General features: G+C 54.6%; 4 protein-coding genes across 4 annotated transcripts; 2 read left to right on the top strand and 2 right to left on the bottom strand.

The window, feature by feature from the left end:
* Positions 1-45: 45 nt before the first annotated feature.
* On the bottom strand, positions 46-5000 carry P153DRAFT_370987 (uncharacterized protein). Its single transcript, XM_033669153.1, has 3 exons — positions 1250-5000; positions 552-1199; positions 46-482 (listed from the first exon to the last, which is right to left on the bottom strand). Exons 1-3 carry the CDS (start codon positions 4623-4625, stop codon positions 409-411), a joined length of 4098 nt encoding a protein of 1365 aa, XP_033518986.1. The 5' UTR covers positions 4626-5000; the 3' UTR covers positions 46-408.
* Positions 5001-6672: 1672 nt separating this feature from the next.
* On the top strand, positions 6673-10272 carry P153DRAFT_259302 (uncharacterized protein; the record flags this gene model as incomplete). Its single annotated transcript, XM_033662813.1, has 3 exons — positions 6673-7237; positions 7346-7782; positions 7912-10272. Coding segments are annotated over 3 exons (3363 nt in total), but the record flags the coding sequence as incomplete, so codon positions are not given.
* A 6883-nt stretch (positions 10273-17155) lies between these two features.
* P153DRAFT_379647 (6-phosphogluconate dehydrogenase C-terminal domain-like protein) lies at positions 17156-18795 on the bottom strand (the record flags this gene model as incomplete). Its single annotated transcript, XM_033669882.1, has 3 exons — positions 17156-18022; positions 18083-18597; positions 18669-18795. 3 exons carry the CDS (start codon positions 18793-18795, stop codon positions 17156-17158), a joined length of 1509 nt encoding a protein of 502 aa, XP_033518984.1.
* Positions 18796-19480: 685 nt separating this feature from the next.
* On the top strand, positions 19481-20074 carry P153DRAFT_302266 (RNA-binding domain-containing protein; the record flags this gene model as incomplete). The annotated part of the gene is made up of 2 exons (XM_033664442.1): positions 19481-19753; positions 19844-20074. The coding sequence occupies 2 exons, from the start codon at positions 19481-19483 to the stop codon at positions 20072-20074; spliced, it is 504 nt and encodes a 167-aa protein (XP_033518983.1).
* Between the last annotated feature and the right edge of the window lie 405 nt (positions 20075-20479).

Raw genomic sequence — 20479 nt, 5'->3', positions numbered from 1 at the left:
AACATGAGATAACATGAGAATGACTATGATGTAGTTTTCCAATGCATAGCGTAGAAGTGGGATAAATGGTGTGGTGTAATCTTTTTCATATTCCCAGATTCTTCTCTGTCTCCCCATCTCATCTTTGTCCAACTAGCTAGCTAGCCAGTTGGCATACCTATACCACACTGTGTATACCTAGTGAACACCCAATTCCATACCAATCCCGATCCAAGTCAAGGAAACCAATCCCAATCCCAGTCCCAACACACAAAAACGCCATATTGTAAAAACATCCCAGCTCCTTAGAGCGAGATACAAACAGACCGACGTAACCGTCGACGAACAACGAAAAACGCCGGGGAAACAAAAGGAAAAAAACAGGCTCCCCGCTCAGGAGCACAACGTATACCCATCACCACGGACGACCTATATCTTCCGCCTAACAGTGAACTTGCGCTCCATAGTCGCCGCCGGCAGCGCAGCCGCGAAATGATCTCTCGCTGTCCACGTATTAGCAAACCCCCTCTCACAACACCAGGACAGAACTCGGGGGGGGATAGAAAACTCACTCTCAGCACTCTCAAACATAAGCAGCACATCATCATGTTCCCCCGGATACTCAATCTCATCCAGACAAACAAACCGTCTCTTAACCCCCGTCCAGCCCACCCTCTTCCCCTCAGCTTTCTGCATCTTGCCCTCTCCCCTTCTCTCCTCGACGGGAAGCGCAAACTTCGCATCCACAAGCCTAAGGCCGAATTTCCCACCTTTATCCGTTTTCTCAAAAACGTCCATACTGCGGAGTTGGAAGTTCATCGCATCAGCGTGGGAGAAGTCGTCGAAGAAGGCGAGGAGTTGGAGGATATTGTCTTGTTCTACGATTTGGATGCGGATGGTTGAGGCGGTCCATTGCTTGTAGATGGGGACTACCATGCGGCGGCGGGAGATGGAGAAGGTTGCTGCGATGCCGTCGAATTTGACTTCGAAGCCTGTTACGGCGAGCTGGAAGGCGTGCAGGTCTTTGAACGAGTTGAAAGCTAGACGCCGGATTGTCGACGCGCTGGTTAGGGTCTTTAGGAGCTCGGCTAGAGCGGCGGGGACTTCGCGGTCTGTTCGGCTGCCGTCGACGGCGACGGCCATGTCGCGCTGGGCGTTGCGGAGGAGCGTGAGTTCCGGTGAGCCATCGGTTGGGAGGCGGACGAGGAGTTCTCCGGGGCCTGGGTGTGGTTAGTATTTGGAAGACGTAAAAATATAGAAGTAGTCATACCCAAGTTCAAGCGATCCGAGATGATACCAGCACTATGCCTGCAGACGATCCTCAAGCTTTCGCTCATAACCGTTGGCGCGGCCTCCAGTCCAGCCGCTTCAGGGTCCGAGTTTACGATCTTCGCTTCCTGCCACTGCAGTCTCTCGAGAACGCGGCTGCTGCTCTGGATGAATCCCTCGGCTTGATCTGCACTCTCGATATGGAAAGCCTTCAGCGGGACCTGAGCGAACGTCATCTCGCCCTCTGCGATGTTCATCGACGTAAAAGTACCGAAGAGGTGGTTACGGTCCTTTGCTTCTTGAAACACCATATGCACCGTACAAATCCGGTGCTTCTTATCTGGCGTCTCTTCGCGGAAATGTAAGCGCATCGCCGGCGCTTGGTCAGGCTCAGTGACATATTCGAAGTTCATCGGCTCCTGCTTGGTTCCCAGCTCGTGGTTGACAAAGCTGAGCTGTTTGTTCTTGACGGCCGTGACCAGAACCATCCTGTAGCCTCTGTGCAGCTTCCTCCGACCGGTGCCATCACTGCTGAGCTCGAATCTTTCAAAGACCATGAGTTTACACCCTGGCACGCGTTCTGGAGGGAAAGCTCCCGGGTTAGCTGGGTCTTTGTAGCTCGCCTCCCGCAGATACAGCTTGCAAGCAAAACGCTCGTCATTCCGTTCTCGCTGGTTCATCTCCACACGGTTGGTGTGCTCTACGACAGCCCACAGACTGCGGAAATCATTCTCGTTGAACTCCAATGTAAGAATGTAGCCATGACGCAGCTGAACACACAATTGTCGCGATGGTTTTTTCCAATTGACATCTTTCCAGCCCGGTCCTGTACCTGCATCAGCCCCGAGAACGATATTGATGAGCTCGCTTTGGCTGCAGATGGCAAGCTTGATTTGATAGCTTTCTTTCGGGCGCATAATCGAGACGACGGTGGCCATGGGGACGCGGTCTGTGTTGGGGTCATCGGTCGCTACCGAAGCTTTGGCGAACATCCTGAAGTAACAAAAGTCTTTGAGTGTGTCCGCGAGAGGAACACAATGTGACAAGCTCAGTTGTGACTGTAACCTGCCATTGACAAGAGCTGGATTGGATCCTGCGAGGAGCACGCTCGCAGCGTCTGGAGCAAACTGCGGGTACTCTTCCCAGATTGACTGATCCTGACCTTGGATCAGAGCCTGAGTCGGAGGCATGCTCTGGTGTTTTTGCATGGACCCCACCAACAACTTCATATAATGGAGTATAGCCTTTTGGAGTTCGTATGCTTCCGCACTTGCATTGTCTCCCGCTTGTTTCGCCAGGTCTGCTTGTGCGTCCGGCGGGCCATCATACTTCCGCAAGCCTGGATGGTTGGGAAGGATCTCAGCAAGTATCCACCAGACCTTTGCCAAATCAACATGTGGTTGTGTCAGACGTTCTGGCTGAGGTTCCGCGGTCTTTGGCCGATTTCTTATCATCGCCTCCATCCCAGCGCGGCCTTTGAGGAACCACCAGGTCGTGACTCGCAGCCACTGTGTTAGTGAGCGGTCGTATATTTGACCCCCAAGCTGAGCAGTTAGTTGAAATATTCCTTGCATGTGTGTGATGCGCTCAGCAAAGTCTCTATATGCACCGTCACCCTGCACCTTTGTGTTTGAGCGAGCAAGTCCTCCTGTCGGCCTTGTGTTGAGCTCTGGTCTCGGTCGTACAGGAGTCTGGTTAGTCGGCGGAGCAGTGTAGGCCTTGTACTCTTGCGTGTGCGGTGGAGATGGTGGCTTCGCTTGGGCGGGTGGAAAGTATGAAGGAGTCTGCTCGAACTGGGGCGGCGTGGGCAGAATAGACTTTTGGCTGGCGGCCGAGAAAGGAGCCTTCTCCATGACGATGGGAGTCTGCTGAATCGATGTTATAGTGGAGGCAGAAAAAGGGTCTGAGCGCATGGAGGATGGTGTCCGAGCTACAGAGGGCGAAGAAAACTGAGAAGATCCCGACGACATGGGCCGTGTGTCGGTATCGAGTGGCAAGGCGCCTGCAGGCATGGGACTTCGGGCTGGTGATGGACCCCGCGCTCTTGACCGCTGAGAGTCATCAGCCTGTAAGCCAGCCATGGGTGATCTCGGCGGCGCGGACGGCGACATGGGATGTGCTCTTGGTGGGGTTCGTCCAGCCAGGGGCGTATTGTAGGACGACGGGGGAGTGCCAACCTGGAATGGGTCGTGTTCTCGCGTGGAGCTTGTATCTGACACCGAATGCGAATCTGACGGGGCCCGTTGTGCCGCCTCGTGCAATGCTCTCCCCTCGTCCTGTCTCATCCGCTGCTTGATACTGTGTAGCGAGCCTGCGTCGGAGGGTTCGCGTTGTAGGAAGCGTTCTGCCAACATGGCTTTTCCGTCCAGCGGGGAGTCGTCGTCGGTCATTCTCAGCGAGGGCAGTCGCTGTATGGCCGGGACTGTAGGCACAGGCTCGCTGGTCGCATTGTCTGCCGGCTCGTTGAATCCAGTCTGCGTCCGCTTGAGGAGGGGTGGCCTGAAGTCGTCGTCGTCCTCGACGGTGGGTGGCACGACTGGCGCTGTCCTGGACGCCACAGGAGACAGGTTCTCTGACTCCTGAGAGTGGGCCGAGTCGATGCTGGGCTGCCTGCCTTCTGAGTCCAGGAGCACGTCCAGGCCCGTCGGCGCTCTCTCGACGGGCTTTGGACGTCCGCCCAGCCCCATGGAGCCCATGCGGGGCGGGTGTGAGGGGGCGGGGTTCTGGTTCGCGATTGTGTTGATCTGGCCCATGTCGAGCTTCTTCTTGAGCGGCGGCGACATCTCACCGGGCGACGACAGCGTGCGGGTCACGTTATTCCGCTGGGCCGTCTGCGAGTCGGACCTGCCGATGTCCTGGCTGCGAGCGCCGAGGCCCGCATCGTCCTGCGACTGGCGCACCTGGGCGGGGTCTGCGGGCGGCGCCCTGCTCGCGGCCTTCTTGAGCTGGGCAATGGTGTCGACGGGGTCCTCGCACTCGTCGCCGCCGTGGCCAATGACCTGTGGCAGGGTGCGCACAAAGCTCACCGAGAGGCCCTTGTTGCGCGAGCCCGTCTTCAGGCCGCCGGGGCCCGGGCTGCGCGCGCTCGCGGCGGCGGCCTTGAGGATCTGCTGGGCGCCGGGCCATCGCTGGGCGCGGGTGATGTCGATGCGGGGGCGGGTGGTGGTGGCCAGGAAGGCGGCGGCGGCTTGCTGCTGCTGCTGCTGGGCGCGGTCCGTCGAGGGCTTGAGGAAGTCGTTGACGTCGTCGTTGAGCTGGAAGGTGCCGGCGCGTTGCGGCTTGGGCTCCTTGGGCGCCGTGTCGTCGTGTGAGAAGATCTTGGCCCGCCAGCGGCTCTTGGAGGCCAGCTTGCCGCCTGCGTCTTGCGCGTCAACCATCGTGTCTGGCGAGCTACAGTGCTGTCGGCGATGCTCGTCTGCGTCCACGGCAAGGCGTGTACCTGCGTCGGGGGAGTGCTCGCGTGCCTGTCGTCGGCGTCGTGGTTGTGGGCGATTGGCTGTGGTGCCGGGCTGGGACGGGGCCAATCATGCACGTTTCACTTCACAGCAGGCGATGGGAGAGTGGACAAAGAGGGAAGGAGCAAGCAGCAGCAGCCCAGCCAGTAGCCAGTAGTCGGGCGGTTATGCAGCTCGCGAGATTGCTGGAGAAAGGGTACACTAGTCTACGGGACCTGTGTCCAGGGACCGCCCGCCTCCCTGTCGGTGGCACTGTGAGCGGCGGCCGTATTCTGGAATTAGACACTGGGAGCTGAGGACAAGCGGGGAGATGTTGTTTTGGATGTTGAAACGAGCTGCGCTTAGAGGGTGACCCGACACTATGTGGGGGTTGCGCGTCACCAACACGAGACGACCTGCCAGCACCTTTGTCGACGGGCCTGCAGACGTGCCAATTGCTTCTACCAAGCATTCTCTCGACCTGGCAAGCGGCGGGATACCGTGTCGACAATTGCATAGCACATGGACCCTTCTTTCAGCTCATGGTACCTGGTTCCTGGCCCCCACAGTTGTCGCAGGGTGTCGACAGCCGTTGCTCCTTTAATTCCGCCGTCTACAATGCCTCTGCCCTCTGTATCCGCCACGCAAGGGGGTGCAGTGCTGCAGCTTGGTACATACACTCGCAATCACAGTCACAATCAATCACCAACGGACCCTTTCTCCGCCTTCCAAAAGAGACCCCGCTAGATATGTAGTGATAAGGCGGCATGTCTGCACGGATCACGGATCACCACTATCTGCAACCGCTACTGGACGTGGACATGAACGTTTCACACCCGCGTCTTCTTTCGTTTCACATTCTTCTCCCCGGGATTGAGGATAGAATGGCTATGGGAGCAGTTCACGTCGTCTTCACCCTCTCTGAGCATCGTAAACAAGAGTGCGATGTGCACAAAAGGACGTTTCGCGTTACGAGAGCGACAGACGTGCTAGCAGGGGCCTGCCTTAGCGGCGGCAACCTTCGTGATGCTGGAGACGCGAGATGAGAAGATGGAGTCCGGTGAGGTGTAAAGGGAAGGAGCGGGTGCTTGTAGGCCGTGTGCGGAGTATTGAGGTGAATTGATGGCTTACCTGATGCTAGCATGATCGAGTACGCGCCGAGAAAAATCACGTCTCTGATTCTAGGTCACGTGCAGGGCGTGACACACTCATGCATCGAAGGATTCAAGACAGCGGACGGGAGCGTCTCTACGGCTAAACAGCCCAGCAACTCACCCTGCTGGTGGTGTCTCCACGTGCCCAACGGCTGCCACTGAGGCTCGCGTTGGTTTCCGCAGCTCAAGCCAGCCGTGTCGTTGCTTTTGCAAGCCATGTCGCGTGAAAAGGCAGGTACAGCGACATGCAACAAGGCAAGCACATGATTGAGGGTTGATGCGTGCCCATCACAGACGTACGACATGATGATGGGCGAGGGCTGCAAGTTTATAGTCGCGCCCAAGGTTCACGGCTAGTGGGAGGGCCCACGACGAATAGCATGACGCGCTCTCTTGTGACCAGAGCAAGTGTTGTCCCGGCTGCTCTCATGTCGTCTCGTCTCGTCTCGTCTCGTCCGCTCCCACGTCGCATCCTGCACTCTGCATCGCTAAGAGGCCGCATTGCGCAACGCATAGAGGGCCAACACGGCTAGTGGACACTGGGCAAGCGACGTGCTGTGTGGACGCACCCAGCCCCTTGGCTGCCATATCCTCTTGATTCCATATAGCAGCAGATAGCTACGGAGCCGTACTGTGTCCATCATCCCATCGCGCGCTGAACGCTCTGCTTGGCGCTCAGACTAGACAGCCGGGACGCTGCAGATCACGGCTCACCAGCGTCGCATGAGACAGCCCACAGCCACGTCGCGCGCAAGAGCATGGCCGCCTCGTAGGGCAGCAGCCAGAGTCATCACGGCACCCTCAAAGGCACAGGTCAGCCTGCAGCCATGGTCGAGTCGTCGCAGCCAGACGCCTACGCCGTGCTCGAGTCGGCCTTCCGCCCGTCGCCCCAATTGCCCTCGCAGGCCCGGCCACCACGTCGCAGCGACGAGCACCGCAACCTCTCGCATGCCGCCCGCCCGCTGTTCATCAGACTGGACACGTCGCAGACGGACAATGACTCCGAATCGCTGTTCGACAGCCAGCAGCCCACCCCCCTCGAGCCGCCGCGCGCATTGACCGAGCCAGACGCCGGCTTCCCGCCCACGCCGCCCACCCTCTCGCACGACGGCCGCGCTGCCGACACCCTGCAGTCGCGTCCGCTCGCCCACAACCAAGACGACGACGCCGCCATGGCCGACCTCGCCTCGAAGCGCCAGTCCTTCACCACCCCGGTCAACGCGCGCAGCCCGCCGACGCCCGACCCCAGTCCGCCGCGCAGCCACGAGTCCGTCGCCGTCGCCGAGCGCCCACACCTCCTCGCCCACCCGTCGTCGAGGGCCGAATCGTTCATGACGGCGCGGGAGGATGCAGACTCGTCCAATGCCAGCGACAGCCGGTGCATGACGCCTCTGAACGACCGTCTGAGCACTGTAGAAGAGGACAGGGGGGTGTACATGGCGCACGAGGAGGGAATACTTGATACAGTCGAAGAAGACGGAGGGCCCGACACCACACAAGAAGATGGAGGGCTCGATATAGCCCAAGAAGACCGAGGGCTGTGGCTGGCTTTTGGGCACGACGACGATGCCACGCCAACCAACCGAGCGCGGCCCTGGTTCCCTGAAAGTGAGGCTGACACGACCGCTGGTGCTGAAGAGTACAAGGAGCCCCCCGTCCCAGCCACGGTCCACACGCCAGAACGGGAATGGGACGACAACCTGATGCGCAATGTCACCATTCGCAAGAAACGAAACACAACATCTCCCCGTAAGACGTCCGAGCCCATCCATGTCGGGACGACTGGCTCGCCCGTGCCCAGCACAAAGGGCCGTCGCAGCTCCAGCCTGCGCGAACGCGTCCAGGCGAGCAGCAACAGTCCACACACGCCGTCGATTGAAGACTTTGCCCAGTTCATTGGTTGGCCGCCGCCAGACAAGGACACGCCAACGCACAAGCCGCGGGCCGTCAGCCAGCGCGACATCACCCATCGGGACGCCGGCCAGCGAGACGTCAGCCAGCGGGAGGTCAGCCATCGGGATTCCAGCCTGCGGGACTCCAGCCTGCGTGACATGATCCAGCGGGACCTCAGCCAGCGCGACGTCAGCAACAAGCGCCTCTCCACAGCATCGGTGAGCTCGACCGTCGTCGAAGCCATGGTCTTTGTAAACTCCCCACAAAAGAGGCAGACACTGCGCCACTCAGGGAGGAACCTGGCCTTGAGGAGAGACTCTGACCCGCCCACGGATCGAGGCTCCACGGCTTTCTCGAATCGCCATTCCATGATTTCCGATGCCGTCCCACTCCACCGATTGATCCATAAGAAGGCCAGCGTCGCTGACAGGAGGAAGAGGATGAGTGTCGAGTCAGACACACTAGGCGTCGAGCGTAACATGTCTCCCTTCTCCACCATGTCCTCCCGGACGACCATCGATAGCTCCGCCTCCACGCTCGCCCATCAGGAGTCCATTCGCAGGGTGTTCCAACCCGCCTCCGACATAGTGAGCAGGTCAAGCTCAGTCACACGGTCCCAGCAAAGCTACCATGTGCGTGGGTCGTCTGCGCCAGAGATAACAATACCACGAAAGCCAGCACCTAGTCGCAGGAACTTTTCAGAAATCTCTCCCCCATCCAGTCCGCAGCCACCCGCTGTACCTCCCCAAGCACCTGCAGTCGTACACGCACCACAACCCCCAATCTCACCAGTGCCATCACAGGGTCCGCTTACGTCACGGATGAGGCGGCAACGGCGGAGTGTAGTAGACCTAAAACAGTCCGCCGACGTCAACAAGACTCTACCCGATCTTCCCGCAAAGAGACATGCACAGCAAGCAGTGTTGCTGGACATAAACGAGGTTGCAGAGGAGAAGCGTCCGCCTTCTGCGTTGTTGGATAGGGTACGACTGCTGGTCGCCGAGCGTGAAGCTGTAGATGTCGTGGCACCAAGCCCTGCACTACAAGAGTCTCCGGTACTCTCACAACGAGCTCAAGTTTCGCCCGTGTCGCAATCGACATCCCCTCGCATTCGACGCGGCTCGCGGTCTTCAAGAGGACGATCTGAAGAGCGACGGCTCAGCTTGCTCAGTCAGGACCGCAGTTCCCCATCTCAGGATGCTCACCGCCCAAGCCCAGACCAGTTGTCGGTTGAGGGCATGTATCGTCGCAGTCATGACGGCGCTCGCAGGCCATCCGAAGAATTCAGACGCACGAGCTTCGACAGATATACTGCGCGCACAGAGGAGCACGCCATGGCTCGCCACCTATACGCGCAGTCGACGCCCTTCTCCCAGCTCTCCGACACGCCAATCGAAGTCAGCGAAGCAACCGCCGTCAGCATCTACCCGCACAACAACCACTCCCTGCTCGTCGTGCAGCAACTCTCCCGCGGAAACTCCATGTTCCCCGACCCGCGGCAGGTGATAGAGGAAGATTCCCCCGAGCAGTTCTACGAGTTCCGCTCCACGCCCACCCCACCCTTTGTCGACGCCAGCGAAATCCACGAAGAGCAGGAAGATTACTTCCAGCCCATGCTCACCGTCGAGCCCTCAACGCCCATCTCACAAACCGACTTATACCAGCCCGACGGCGTGGACTCCCCGCTCGAGAACCCCCGCGCCCCCCCGGAACCCCCCATGATCATGTTCATCCCGCCGACGCCCGCCGAGGAACTCGAGCGCCAACTCGCCCCCGGCCCGCCCAAACGCACCGACTCGCACTCGCAGCCCCAGCCCCAGCTCACCCTCGTACAACGCGCGCGCCGCTACTCAAACGACCTCCTCACCCCGCTCCTCACACGCCGCGGCTCCCAATCCCGCGCCCGCTCTCGCTCCCCGAGCGCAACTTCCCAGTCCTCGTCCACCCGCCGCAGCCCCCGCGCTCAGAGCACACACAACGAAGATGGCACGCTACACCCCTTCTGGCGCCCCCGCGCCTACTACGACGGCACTTCAGACGATTACTACGACGATGACGACGAGTCCGATGAAGAAGATGACACTCTCCCCCTCGGCGGCGACACCTCGGACGTCGACGACTACGAGCCCCCGCTCGAGCCGGAAAAACAAACCCTCAAACGCCGTCTGACGAACGGGTTCCGCGCCCCGCCTTCGACGGCAGATGGCAGCGGTGGTTTCCTAATCGGCAACTCCCTCGGCGTAGAGCGCAGCGGCACGAATCGCCGCCGCCATCACGTTACGCTGCCTGCGGATTTCTCACCCGGTCGTGTTGCCAAGCGGGGGAGTAGGGAGAATCTGCGGCATGAGGCGCAGGGGTTTGACAGTTATCGGCGAAGAGCGTCGTGGAGGAGTGGGAGGGGGATACCGGGGTTGAAGGGCGTGCAGGTCCAGTATATTGGGCTTAGTGGGGTGAGGGAACGGTGGCAGGAACGGAGTAAGGAGAAGAGGAGGGATAAGATTCGGAGGAGTATTGGGACGAGGTATTATGTTGAGAATGTTGGTGGGGGCGGTGGTGGGGGTTGATGGATGGGATGGGATGGAGGGGGGAAGGATGGGGGAAGGATGGGGTTTCTTTTTTTTACTGCGTTGTTTTTGGTAAGGCTTTGGCTTTTTTCGATATACCATTTTGCCCTTTTTTTGCTTTGAGGGTTTCGCGGGGTTGGATAGGAAAGGATGAAGCATGATGGCATGGATGGGTTTGTGTACAGTGGAGTGTAGCGGTATTTTTAATAGTCTTATTTCTGTTCGTTGGGTTGAGGTGGATTGGCTTGGGTAGGGTTGGGTAGGGTACGAAGTCATGTCTTGTCATGGGGAGTATGTCATCCTACGTCTATGTCTCACATTCACCACTCTATCCACACTACTCCACCTTGCGTTACTGTTGTTTCCTGCTCTCCCCACCCCACAACATCTGCCCGTAAACGAGCAAAGCTACTTGTCCACGTACGCACGGAAACCACAACACCATCCGTCCAAATATACAGATAGACAGACAGAACCCAGCCCATCCACGTAACCTCACCTTAATGCCCACAGCCTCGCATATACACACACACAAACGTCCCAAGAGCGTCTGTCTATCGCAGTCCAGTGTACCCAGCAGTCTGAACCCCTCGCTTCTGCTATAGCAACTCGAAATACCAGGCCAGGAACTAGGGTGTAGTGTAGTGGAAGTAAGTCGTAGTTTAACGGCTACAATGAAGTTTACTACAGAAATTGTGTGTATAAAATTAGAGCAGTATACGCCTTGCTTGTACTTTATCAACTCCTAATTATGTAGTTTTGCGGTTTGTAGGAGCCACAATGAATAGCTTACTTCCTGCTTTTACTGTTGACGGAGAGCACGGATGGGATTGAAAGGGTTTGTTCATTCCCTTATAGCATGTTATGTAGATTGTCTTCCTGCAGATAAGGAATAATGTTTTGGAGGATGTGTATAGGGGAAACGCCTTATGTGTAATGAGCTTTATTGATGCGCAGTCTGTACAAAAGACGGTACGCCGAAGGGGAATTCGAGTTGACGAGGCTTTCTAATACGTAGGGTTATGTACCTTAAAAGCCAAGGAGTGGATGTTTGAGCACCAGGCTTTGATAATTGCTAAATAACACAGTGTGCATCCTGCATTTGACGCAGTGTTTACGTTCGCACGACATGGGCACCCTACGACTATATACCGCTGCTTCTAATGTATTGTAGAGCAGATACACTCTCTACAGAATTCAGACTAGACGACGTTCATCGCCACGTTCTAGCTCAACATCCAGAGATGACCAGCAATGCAAGCCTCCTATGTTGCGACAAGTGCGCCATCGTCTTCTTCCGCGAACAAGATGCACTTAACTACTGGAAAGCATGCAGACCTCTTTACCTATCTACTCCCAGATACATACAGATATTCCGCCGTTCCGGATGCTTCTTAGCCGCTATAAAGCAAGGGACAAGATGCCTAACAAACTATAGCAGGATGAGCTTAAAATAGGTCTACAGAACTCCGCTAAACCCCAATAATTGTTACTACCTCCTGTCCGACAACAAGATACACTTCAATCTACCACGCCAAACCAACCACCTATTTACATCCATCCATCAATCAATCGATCGATCGATCTATAAAAATCCCACTACTACATCTTCCTACCTCCCCACATAGACACAACTCCACCTTCACCGTACGTACCGTACTCCACGCACATCCTTCCCCCACGACTCATCTACTCAGAGCATCCCCATACCGCTTCTCACTCCGTGCCTTATTTTACTCGGTCTTTTTACTACGTGGATTGTAGGTCTGTTTGTGGCGTTTCCTGTGTGGGTTTATGGCTTCGGTTCTGTACGAGGGGAGGGGGTTGTGTATGTTGATTTGCGGATGGAGGGAGATGCAAGGCTCGGTTGTTTAGCGGGGGTGATGCGGTGACGGATGAGGGATGACAAAGGCTAGGGGGTTGATATGGATATTGTGTTTTTGGTTCTTGGGTTTCTTGGTAGAGAGGAATGAATAAGCTGGAACCAGACCTTATGAAAGCGTTGTGTGATGTGTGATGGAGAGTAAGCCTCGCTTTGTTACGTTACATGCCATATTGCAGGTTAAATCCAATGTTTGCTGCATTTGATATGGCAAGTAATACAGGCTGGGTCGAGGCTCCGGGTCTACACAGGCTCACTGACGGGGATAAAGGTTTACCGTAGAGTGTTTCTGAAGAGAGGATTACAAGCGATGAGTTGTGGGAATTTCGAAGTCTTACTCTGAGACGGACTGGGTCAATTCGTACTCAGCCAGTCTGGCGTGTACTTCTGGAGTGGAAATCCATGGTGTTAATCCGTGGAAACAGTACATCCTAATCAGCGAATATTCTTCCCCATCATCTCCAGTATACTGCCCTCTCCGTCCACGCTACACGAACCCACCACAACCCTCACTCATCCATAAAAGCCAGAAAGGGAGTGCTGTATTCTGCATTCTCCATAGCTCTAAAAGCCGTAAAACCCATACTAACAAACCCACAAACGTAGATCGCGAGGCGGATACTGCTGGAAAACTAGGCAAATGACTTTTACCATAATCTTAGATGTAAGGTGTAAAGCTGTTGCAAGGTTTCGCTGCACCTTGGTTCCCGGTCTTTCGGTTGAGGGAGAGCGCGGATAGAGGGGGTATATGCTCCTTGCTTTGCCTTGCCTTTCTTACTTGTCATTTGGGGCTTTGGCTAGGCATGATAGAGATTTCTTGGGTGTAGTTGTATGCCCTTCTGATTAACGTATACACATTTCCTTTTTCTCTCGTTACATGAAAACGGCATGTTGTTCCCGACTTTCACCGTCTTGCCGTCTTGTGTATAAGATACAGTGCTGAGTCGGGATTTAATGTCTTTCTCCGGCGGACTGCGTGGTGGTTGAGCCAGTGTGTAGCGACGTGGGGTAGGCCTACATAACGAAAATAGCGCTGCACTTGTGGGGGTTTTCGGGCTTGTTGTGGGGGGCCTCGAACAATGAATCGTAAGTTAATCTGTTCCCCTTGATGTCCGCACTATGCGAGTTTGGTAGCGAAAAGCCTTGGCATTGCCCCTGACAGCACCCACCCACATGTTCGTAGCAGCGCATCCAAGGTATTTCAACTAGAAACGAAACATTCATGGTGGAAGAAGCGCCTGTTTTGCGCCTATTCCCACAGCTTGCTAGAAGCTGCTGGTAGTCACGTCTGCACACGTCCGCATGATTATTTCTGGGACACACACGTCGAGTGTTGTAGTTTCTAATCAAGCGCATCGCTGCTGAGAGAACATCCTTGGGGAACTCCACACAACTCGTACCGGGGTGTTGTTCTTTTTGGGATGTGGCTGGCCGGCGATTGAACGCCGATATGCATGCTGGCTTTCGGCCAAGCCCATTGACATGGCGAGCTCAGGGGCACGCCAATCGGGACTGACATCCAAGAAACGCCACAATGCTTGAGGTATCTTGCGGCATGTACGCATATCACTCAATAAGATAGACGAGTGGAGCACGACAGCGAATTGTTTACTCATTAGGGCAAAGGTAATACCATGAATGAACCCCTCTTCTACCCGAACACTCCATATGGTTGCGGATAGAAATTCCGGATGTTCACAGACGGCATGGACAGTTCTGTTGGTGTTGACGGCACATCAAAGTAGACCCGCTTTTTTTGATCCACGCGGCTCGTTAGCGCCAACCCAGGGTAAATGAAGATTTGATTTTCGGTTGCATTTCCTGAAAAACAGCACCAGTGCACGAAATCATTGGTTGCGAATGCACAGCCCTAAATCTTTACGATTATTGTCGTTAGGAATGCAAAAGCCTTCAGGGCGGCCGTTTTCGCACGTTTGAGAGGGCGCGTTCAAAGAGCGGGCTCTACTTTAGTTTACCGTATGCCATTCTGCGGCTAATAACACCCCTGTGTGAATCCGATCCTCCAGAAGATCTGGAGCAGCATCTGTGCAAATGAAGTCCAGGCTGGCCAAGCCTATGAGTTCAGCTCAGCCAGCCACATTACCATGGGTGCGAAAGCAGAGACTCATGTGTATCGAGTTACATAGTACCCAAAAGGCAAACGACTTCAGTACGTGGGTAGACATCTCATAGTTATGTGATCAACTACCCTATGCCAGCTTGAGTGACGCATTCAGAAATTCCAACATTTGTTCTCTGTTTTCAAGTTGTCTTGAGCGGCTTCGCCAGGTGTTGGGGGTGGTGCACTAGTGAGATGGGCTATTTTGTAAGCTATGATCCGACTCGCGCCTATCGATTCTCTCGCCCAAAAGAGCATCGTGAAATTCGCAAAGGGGCCACTGACTTCAGCTCGTCGCGCCATCGACTGTTTAGCAGGATAATGCATCGCTAACCCCGTTGGCGTAATTATCGTACATACTTTAAATGCGGTACAGCTGCTGCTTTGGATGAGAAAGTCACCAACCTTCGTCGCTCTTTAGCACCAGTCATTCTTTTTTGAGATCAGTAATAGTAATCGTGATCAAGATGCGTTCTACAGTCGTTCTTTCTCTGCTCTCTGCAGCAGCCGCTCACCAGGGAGTCCGCCGTGCTGATGAGTGCCTTCCAGTCCAGGCAATCGTCGATGTCCTGCATGTTTTTCCACAGGCAACAACTTACTGCTCTTCTATCCTCTCTATCGCTCCTGTGACAGTCACTTCAACGGCCACCGAAACGACGACAGCCGTGGTTGATGAACAATCAACATCGACGTTGACATCCACTTCCACTTTGTCCGAAACGACGACAGTTGGAACCACAACCTTCACGGCTGATACCGTCAGCTTGACATCCACCGAGTAAGCTCCCAACCCATTTTCTGCCGTAAACTATAAGCTAATTTCAAACAGAACCTCGACAACCACTACCTGTTCGACTGGCGATAGCCAGAAACGTGGTCTTGGTGTTGGTCCGGGTCCCACTAGCACTTCGTGCACCTCGTCCAAGAAGACAACGACGACACCGCCTCACGCGTCCAGCACTTCCTGCACGAAGTCGTCAACAAAGGCTCAAGCCTACAGCAGCAGCAAGCCGGCACAGGCTTATGGGGTCTCGAAGTCCTCATCATCCTCGTCTGTGAGCACCAAGACCTCGTCCAACGGTGGTGGCTATGCATACGGCAAGTCTTCGTCAACACCCGCCGTGAGCAAAAAGACCTCCTCCAGCGGCGGCTACGGATATGGAAAGTCCTCATCCACCCCGTCTGCTAGCACCAAGGCCTATGCCAGCAACAACGGTTATGGAAATGGCAAGTCCTCGTCCTCTTCGACAGTGCACTCCAAGAGCTCCACCAGTGCTGGTAGCTATGGATATGGCAAGTCCTCGTCAAGCTCGTCGGGAGCACCGAAATACACATCCCACTCGTCATTGCCTGGATACTCGTCCACTCCTGGACATTCCTCGACCCCCGGACATTCCTCGACCCCCGGACACTCTTCGACCCCCGGACACTCATCGACCCCCGGACACTCATCGCTGCCCGGATACTCATCCACTCCTGGTCACTCGTCCACTCCTGGACATTCCTCGACTCCCGTGCACTCGTCGACTCCAGTGTACTCATCGACTCCTGTGCACTCATCGACTCCTGTTATCACTCCCACCCTCTGCCCGACTGCGCCCACAGGCCTCCAGAAGTTCATTTGCGATGACATTACGAAAGCCTGCGCTTGCCTATCGCTCCCAACACCGACCGTCACTGTCATCATCACCATGACCGAAACTGCCACCAGCACTTCAACAATCGGCTCTGAGGCGACTACCACTGTCAGCATCACCTCAACTCTTAGCGTAAGTTGAAAACAAGGCTTATTTTCTGATATATCGTGTAAACTGACCCTCGATTAGTTCACTGCTTCTGAAACTCTGACGCCAACGATCACCACTACTACAACTGCTATCGCGACTGAGACGTTCTGCCGTATGTATTCGCAATTGCCATTACTGATACCAATCACTGACACCATGCTAGCTTGCTTGGCTCCCAAGACCACCTGCGGTTCCCAATGCCTGGACCTCCAGACCGATCCCAACAACTGCGGTGCATGCGGCAACGTCTGCGCTTCCGGTGGTTGCGCCAAGGGCTTGTGCATGAACCCGAGCTGTGCTACCGCGTCTTGCTCAAACTACATCGGCTGCGGCAGCGGCTGTATTTGCGGATCTCTCAATGGTGGTGGCGGTCTTTGCGTTCCTGGAACTACGCCTTGCTCGTCCCCAGCGTGCAACGTTGACAGTGATTGTGCTTCCAACCAGCTATGCGTTGTGAGAACCTGCTGCCGAGGCGGCGGCGGCATCTGTGTTGGCGCCGTGAGCACTTGCTCCAACAATGCTTCTGCTAAGATGCTTTTCGTTAGGCGTCCGGCAGCTGGCGACACCATTATGGGTTAGGTCTATACTCGGACCGAGAGATGTGTTTTCTAGGACTCCATTGGGTTAACAACTTTTAATGATATTATTCGATATGCTGTGTTAATAGTCATCTTCCTACTAATACATCATGCGAGAACATTAGTCCCCTGAGTTCACTCACTGACTATCGTCGACTGAAGTTGACGTCGTGAAAAGTCACCATGGATACGAACTTGCCGAATAAAACAACATGGTCTAACTATTCGAGACCCCCAAACTCGGGCTTGGGAATACAGGACTGAAATACTCAACAAGACTTTTTCGCACAACAATTACCTCGTGGAACAGGAGCTTTCCATTCAAGTGACAAAGAATCATAACCAAACGCATTATGTTTTTGTGCTTTGCGAACAGAATTCTAGGGGAGGATCTTCACCGCAGTCACAAGCCATATCGTTTCAAGGCCAATATATACAAGCAGCGCCGACCGATCGTGGAATCACGCCTGCGATACCACTGAACCCAAGATTGAGCTTAAACCTTATATTTCTGGCCATATTCTTCCTTCTGGCTCGTCGCCGGCTTCCACTCGAAATGGTGCTTTCCTTCCATCGGTTTTTTTACCTGCGCACTCTTATCACTTTTCAGATCGAACATGTGGCTACCGAAGTAATCCAGCTCAGCCTCGTAAAACGCGGTGGGCAAATCCGTGCCCGTGATGACTTTGAAGTACTCCAATGTCGCGCTGAGGGCCGGGACCACTTGATCTGTTTCGACAGACTTCGCAATGATGCGACGCAACGAGGGAAAGCAGTTGCGCACATCCTCAGCAACTCTGGACGAAAATATGAGGTTCATGTCTTCGGACGTGGGATTTGAGTTGAGGATGGGCGATAAGATTTCGTCTGAAAGGTAGTCCGCCTGGATAATGCAGCCTGCGCGCCAGATCTGCCATATTTGCGAATAGTCGATTTCCCATTTGTGCTCTTCATCTGCGCGAGCTATGATATTCATGCCCTGGATAAAGCTCGCGAGACACGCTGCGTAGGTTGCTTTCCGCAGATCTTCAATGAAAGCGTCTTTGTCTTTGATGTCGAGTTCAGCGGCGGGGAAGCCGCCATCAGAAGTCTTGTTGGCACGCTCACGGTCGCCGCGGAAGGCGGATGCGAGGCGGAATGCGTGGGCCGTATTGAGTGTGAAGGCAGGGACATGGAGTTCGATCGCTTCCGTGTTAGACCAGATTCCTGTTCCTTCTTCGCCGGTTACATCTTGGACTACTTTGTCGAGTACCTCTGATACAACGAGTGGGTGCTGTTCCGAACTATCGCTTGATCCAGAATCCTTTCCAGGCTCGCGTTTGTGAGATAGGTCGGCGCCGATGGAAATAAGGAATGTACCTCTCTGAAGATCGATTTCTTAGCTTGTGACGCCAACTTTACACGGATTAGTGTTAGAACTTACCAGCTCGCCGGAAGAATTCCACTCTTTCAGTACGTTACCAATCTCCTCATAGCCCATGCCCATCTTCCGCATGATACCCCATGCCTCACAGATAGCACTCATCATCCCATGTTCGATACCGTTGTGGACCATTTTGACGTAATGCCCTGATCCGCCTCGTCCAACAATGCCTACACAAGCTTTCTCATTCTTGTCTTTCGCGGCTACCTTTTGTAGCAAAGGCAGGACTTCCTCCAACGCAGATTTGTCTCCACCTGGGCACATAGAAGGTCCAGCTCTTGCTGCCTGGTAACCCCCACTAACCCCACAGCCAATGTAACGAATCCCTGTATCTTTGCACTTGTTCTGGCGACGCTCGGTATTTTGGAAGTGCTCATTTCCACAGTCGAGAATGATGTCGTCGCGAGATAGATGGGGCGACAGACCCTCAAGAACTTTATCGCCGACGTTGCCGTGGGGGAGAGAGAAGACGAGAAGTCGAGGCTGGGATAGGGATTTGCAAAGAGACGCATAATCTATCGTATACTGTTATCACAAGTCCCAGGCTGTTGGTATTCCGAGAGATGGCATGTGGGCTATATCTTACCTGTGAACTTCTGTACCTTGCCATTGTATCCAGACTTCTGGGCCTTCTCGATAATCGTGTCCATCGCTTCCTCTGAAGGATCTGAGAGGCTAACATGAACACCATCCTCAGCAAACAGTAAAGCCATGCCACCACCCATGCTCCCACATCCTATCATCGCAATCTACCTCTGTTAGATCGAAATGCTCATGAATTTTGATTCTGCAGGACACTCACCGAAGTGAATTGCGACATTGTGTTACCGTGAGGATACCTCTTGTATGTCCTGTCGTGACCGTGATGAGATCAGAAGGGAAGATAGTAAAACGGTAATAAAGAGGTAGGCGAGTGAGGAGATTGAGGGTAGGGTAGGATCTTGATAGTGCACTAGATTGTCGAGGAATTGAAGCATTGTGAAGAATGATTGAGAAATATAAACGACAGAGTGACGTCGGTGGGGCGGATCGCTCAGATCTTGATGCTTGTTGAGTAAGATGGTATCTGGCAGCTTCCCATTCTCTGAAACCGAAGTCGAGAGTGTAGAGAAAGAGAACAGAAAAAACGCGTCGAAGCAGCCATTTCTACAAGTGTGTGCGCCATTTCATGTACCTAATTGTCAATGAACAAGCTCGTGCCCAGACGGCCCAGACATTGCACTGAGTAGGGAATCTGCTAGTTATCAAGCTAGTTGGATCTGTACTAGCTTCGAATATAGCGCCAACTCACCCCAGGGTAACATTTCGCATTATGTACTCAAAGCTTGGCCATCACCACCACAGCAATCCCAGCCCACCATCACGCTTCGTCTACCGAATTCCACATACACCGCAGCAATGGCCGACGCAGAAATGGAAATCGATCAGCCTGAGCAGCAGGAGCAGCAGGAGCAGCAGGAACAACAAGAGCCCACATCTGCCGACCCCAAAGCCAGTGACGCGCGCACCGGCGCCGGCGCGACAGCCGTCCGCTCCATTGAGGGCTGGATCATCATTGTCACGAATGTACACGAAGAGGCGACCGAGGAGGACCTGCAGGATATGTTTGGCGAGTTTGGCACCATCAAGAACTTGCATATGAACCTGGATCGGAGGACGGGTTATGTAAAGGTACGTGACTTTAGCACATGTCTAGATAGCGTGGACTACTGGATTGGTGTGCAGAGAAGGAGAAGATAGGAGAGGGCTGACAGCGTATAGGGCTACGTTCTCATCGAATACCCAACACTCGACGAGGCAAAGGCTGCGATCAAGGGCGCGCATGACGAGGAACTGCTTGAGCAGAAGATCACGGTCGATTTTGCCTTTGTACGACCACCGCCCGCTGGAAAAGGGCGCCCACGCGATCACGACAAGAGACAGAGTGGACGAGGTTCAGGGAGAGCGAGGAGCAGGAGTCCTGGCCGCGACGGGGAAGAGATGGATGACTAAATGGACAGTCGCATACCAATCCATTGTCTCAGCACCACCTTCGTCCGCGGGACGATTGATGTGAGCCATCTGACTTCAAGAAGGAGCATGCAGATGCAGTATGCATAGTTGAAAGCTTGGCTGTCTGGGCGGCGCGCGAACGTTTGGGTGTGGCTGACTTCCTGAACTGTGTAATCTTGTGGTATTCACAGACTCCGGGTATCGAATTGAGCTTTCCGGTCTGCTCTTATTATGAGGCAGGCCGGACCTTGACACTTGACTTGTAAGTGAACATTGTCTCTGCGCGATAGACATATCGTTAATTTGACAATAGATGCATATGTGTAAGCTTCTGATCCTGCTCTTACTGACCCACACGATTCCTCTGAGAGTGCACTACGGACGATGTAGACAGCACACTCCTGG

This window comes from Dothidotthia symphoricarpi, assembly GCF_010015815.1.
Source record: "Dothidotthia symphoricarpi CBS 119687 unplaced genomic scaffold P153scaffold_23, whole genome shotgun sequence".
NCBI lineage: Eukaryota > Fungi > Ascomycota > Dothideomycetes > Pleosporales > Dothidotthiaceae > Dothidotthia > Dothidotthia symphoricarpi.
Note: the sequence above shows the minus strand (reverse complement) of the source record. Positions and strands in the feature narration are given on the sequence as shown.